Source organism: Bacillus rossius, chromosome 1 (assembly GCF_032445375.1).
Source record: "Bacillus rossius redtenbacheri isolate Brsri chromosome 1, Brsri_v3, whole genome shotgun sequence".
Lineage (NCBI taxonomy): Eukaryota > Metazoa > Arthropoda > Insecta > Phasmatodea > Bacillidae > Bacillus > Bacillus rossius.
Genome location: NC_086330.1, coordinates 291,207,323 through 291,211,886, shown reverse-complemented (window position 1 = coordinate 291,211,886; position 4,564 = coordinate 291,207,323). Strand labels below are relative to the sequence as shown.

Sequence of the window (4,564 nt, the reverse complement as noted above, 5' to 3'; positions counted from 1 at the left end):
AATTATTTGTAAAAACTTAACTTGTAATTGTGTATTCAAATAGGGTAGTTATGTGTTTTGTTTGAATCGTGTAGCTTTGTACAGGGGCCGCGCCTGGCTCGCAGTGGACACGCGACCCTCCGTGCCGCTTTCCCCCCTTCCCCCCTCCTCCTCTCGCGCGGCGCTGAGGCCGCGCGGGGCGGGGAGTCGTTAGTCGCCGCTTGGCTGCCGTCAAGGGAGGTACTGTATCGCTGCGCTCCGCGAGTCCGTAGGCCCTCTGCCACGCGTGTTGCTAGCGTCGCTACCGTCGTTTCGGTTAGCTCCCACGTTCGACATCTTCAGTCGCGGAGTAGTGCACCTCCGTGGTTGACCTGTAATTTGCGTTCGTTCCCGGCGCGGCGGGGGACGTGTCCCGTAACATCGTTGTGGGTCAGGCGCGCTCAGGGAAAAGGACTAAATAAAACATCTTGTAGACTAACAGCGGACGTTTCCTGGTTCGATCTCCACTCCCATACGCCTGCCCGGTTCATCACCTACCCCTCTCCCCAGATCCCGGTCCCAGCCACAGTAGGCACGAACCCCCACCTCTCACTGAGTTAGTCGGCAAAAATAATTACAACCTAAATTCATAGTCGCACGTCGGGGATCGGGAAGGAGCCACGGCCTGGGGACGACATATGGCGCCCAACGTGGGGCCGAGGTGTAACTAAAATTCGCCAAATTCGTTGAGTAGCTCGGCGGAGGCTGGAGTAGTGAGTACGTACGGCAGGACTCGCGCCCGGCTTCGCTAGGGAAAGCGATAGGGGCGGCCTAACGGAAGGGGGCGGCAGAACCCGCACCCTTTGTTTGCGAGGTGAAAGTGCGGCATTCCAGTGACTTGGCCCCACGCTCTTCCCCCCTCTTTTTTTTTCGGGTAGTGCTCTCCAAACAAGGGGCAGTTTTTTCACCCTCCCTCCCGACTTCTCCCGCCCGCCGCCGACGCTACGGCCCGCCGCCCGGGTCGGAACCACGAATCTTGTAATGCAAGACGGCGCGCACGTAACTATTAACATGGAGGACTTATGCCGGGACTGCCGGAAACCGCGCGCGGCCATCTGCCCGGCCGAGGAATATTGTTACCTATACTGCATGTGCCAGCAACGCATCAAAGCCGAACACCAGGCGGACAGTGTAGAGGACAGAGCTAGTGCGCGATGCGCAGCTGTACACTGTCACGGACGACCCGACGAGACCGCACGCTGTCACCAATGCGGCGTCATGAAACATCGTGCATGCACTGACGCACGAGAGTTTTTGAACTTTTTTGACGGCCTGTTTAGGTGCGGAGGGTGCGAGGAACGCACAAGCAAGGCGGTTCACAGACAAGTGTTGCCGATCTCCCGCATCGCAAGAGGACCAATCACTCTTCCAGAGTTCGCTGGGCAGACACACGAGGACCCGTGTTTATTCACACGTGCGTGTCAGGACAAACTGACGCGCTACAGCGTCGCGGCTGACGAGTGGACGGAGCGCGTCAGCGGCCAATTGCGAGGCGAAGCCCACGCCTGGTGGCAGCAGACGGGCGAATACGACATGGACTGGAGCGACTTCACTCACCGCCTCGAGTCGCGGTTCAACGACTCTCGCGCGCGCGCGCGATGCCAGGGCGAACTGTTTTGTCGTGCTCAGACCCGCGGCGAGAGCGTGGAAGCCTTCGTGCACGAAAAGCTCCGCCTCCACAGACGCCTCGCGACGGGCAGCCGGTTTGGGGACATGTTGTCCAGTATTGTCGAGTTGCTAACACCGGAGTTACGCCCGTTTCTGCGAGGGGCAGCCGGGGGAAGCCTGGACAGTTTCCTCACACTAGCACGGGACATAGAAGAGGACCTCAAGGCCGCGCAGTACACGCGCGGCCTGGTACACTCCCGGCATGCAGCACCGCCTCCCGCACCCTTGCCACTAGAGGACGCACGTGCTGTTTGGCCTTACGTCCGCCCACCCCCGCAGCAGAGAGACGCAGCAGGACCATCACGAGGAGGGGGCTCATCACAGTCGGCCCCCTCAGACCTGTCGTGGCGCCAGACGGGTCGGGAGGAGAGCGATGAGCGGCCACCACGCTGCCGTTACTGCCCGACAGAGAAGCGACACTGGCACCGCTTGTGCCCCACAAAGGCCGTACTGGAGGGAGCGCGCGAGGGAGGCGCGCCGTCGGCGGGAAACGCGGAGCCGGGGGCGGACAGACGGCTGGGCGACGCGCCCCGGGGCGTCAACCAGCAGCGGAACCAGCGACAGAAATAATCCACCGATTATGGCATCCGTCGGAGACTCGGACGCCGCCTGCGGAGCAGGACCTAGCGCCGTCGGACGCCGCCTGCGGAGCAGGACCGAGCGCCGTCGGACGACGGCGGGGATCATGCGCGGCCTGAGCCAAACGCCCCCGTGCCAGGGTCACCATCGGGACAGAGGAGTGCCACCCCGACTCCCGCGGCCTCGTCACCAGCCGCCCAGGAGCCGGACGTGTCTCTCTGGCGGCCTGCCGCCGGCGGAGGAGCTCACCGAGGGGACGACACGCTGGTGCCGGAGCTGCCAGCAGAGCCCCTCCTGGGCTCCCCAAGTCCGGATGACATGAGATTCGCGAGCGAGGTGGGCCAGGTGCCAGTCCACTTGGGGCGAGTTGGACCCGAGGAACCAGAGATGTTGCGGATACCAGTTCGTGCCGACGACCGGGAGATGCTGGCCCTGGTGGACACCGCAGCCAGCCAATCCTTCGTCGCGGCTCACCTGGTCGCCGAGGAGGAGGTGGTACCGCGCCCGGAGCAGGTGCAGCTGGCCATCAGGGACACAAAAACGACGGCGAGGGGCACAACCCAGGTAACACTGAAAATTGTTGGTCATGTCAGTCGCATCGAGGCCTGGGTGGTCCCCGACCTGCGCGAGGGGCTGATCTTGGGAGCACCATGGCTGCACGAGGTCGACGCCGCTGTGAAGGTGCGGGCCGGACGGATGCACTTCGGCACCCGCGGGCGCTGGACGGTGTACGGCATCCACCAGAGCCCCCCTCCCCCTCCTCAGTCAGTCACCCGCCTGGAGGACCTCCGGCACAACGTCCCGGCAGAGTATGCTGACGCCATCAGTCGGGCCCTCGTGTCCCGACCTCAGGTATTTGCGGCAGCGGACCGGTTAAGGCGCACGACGATGACGGAGCACAGTATCCCTATGGTGCCGCACCGCCCGCCGTTTGAGAGGGTGCATGGGTTCGGGCCCCGGGAGCGCGAGGCGATCCAGTCCCAGGTGGACGAGATGCTGCGCGACGGGGTCATCGAGCCCAGCACCTCCCCATATAACTCGAGGGTGGTGCTGGCCACTAAGGACGGGAGTTTACGCTTTTGTGTAAACTTTAAGGCCGTCAACAGACTGACGATCCCCTTCCCCCCCCCCCCGCAGATAAACATCACTGACGCCTTGGCCGGGCTGGGGGACACAAAAATTTTCACGACGCTGGACCTGAAGTCGGGCTACTGGCAGGTGCCGGTATGCCCCGCCGACCGTCCGAAGACGGCGTTCACTGCGCCAGACGGTCGGCGGTACCAGTTCTGTGCCATGCTGTTCGGGCTCATGGACGCCCCGGCCACGTTCCAGTCTATGATGGTGCGCGTCCTGGACGGGTACATCGGCGTCTTCGCCAGTGCCTATCTGGACGATGTCATCGTCTATTCTGGGACGTGGGAGGACCATGCGCACCACCTGGCGTTGGTCCTGGAAAGGCTGGCCAGACACGGACTGACTTGTGCCCCGAACAAGTGTCACATCGGGGCTGAGGAGATCGTGTTCCTGGGGCACCAGGTGACGGCGGAGGGGTGCCGTCCGCGTCCTGCCCAGCTGGAACTCATCGAGGAGAAGCAGGCGCCGAAGACCAGGAAGCAGCTCCAAAAGCTTATGGGACTGCTGAACTGGCTGCGGTCTTTTGTGCCAGACTTCGCGACGATCACGGCCCCGATGACTGACCTGTTGTCGCCGAAGGCCAAGTTCCGGTGGACGCCCGCCGCGGACAAGGCCCTGCGCCAGGTCAATGACCGTTTCCGGAACTGTCACACGCTGTCGTGACTGAAACCTGACCAACCCATCTTCGTCCAGACGGACACCAGTCAAGAGGGGATGGGTGCGGTGCTGTACATGGTGGACGGCGACGGTGTCCGGCGTGTGAATGAGTACGCCAGTGCGAAGTTTGGGCCGGCTGAGAGGAGGTACCACGTGAACGAGCAGGAGTGCCTGGCAGTCGTCTGGGCTCTTCAGCGCTATCGGCACCACCTCGAAGGCCGCTCGTTCACGCTTAGGACAGACAGCTAGTGCCTTCGCTGGTTGGACTCCGCTCAGGGCCGGAAGTCCAAGTTCACTCGCTGGGCCATGCTGATTCAGGAGTTCTCGTTCTCGGTGGAACACGTCCCCGGACGGGCAAATCAGCTGGCCGACGAGCTGTCCAGGAATCCGGATCTCACGAGTGTGTTCCGCGATGACCAGGGCTGGGAGGAGGTGCTTCCCCCGATTCACGAGCCCGTCGTCGAGAACCCGGGGCCGCGGCCGTTTGAGTTGTATGCGCTGCCCGGCC

The 4,564-nt window shown here is 62.9% G+C and overlaps 1 protein-coding gene across 1 annotated transcript; it reads left to right on the top strand.

The window, feature by feature from the left end:
• The first annotated feature begins 2,266 nt into the window (after positions 1-2,266).
• On the top strand, positions 2,267-4,062 carry LOC134527652 (uncharacterized). Its single transcript, XM_063360520.1, has 3 exons — positions 2,267-2,405; positions 2,459-3,623; positions 3,723-4,062. The coding sequence occupies exons 1-3, from the start codon at positions 2,267-2,269 to the stop codon at positions 4,060-4,062; spliced, it is 1,644 nt and encodes a 547-aa protein (XP_063216590.1).
• The last annotated feature ends 502 nt before the right edge of the window (positions 4,063-4,564 follow it).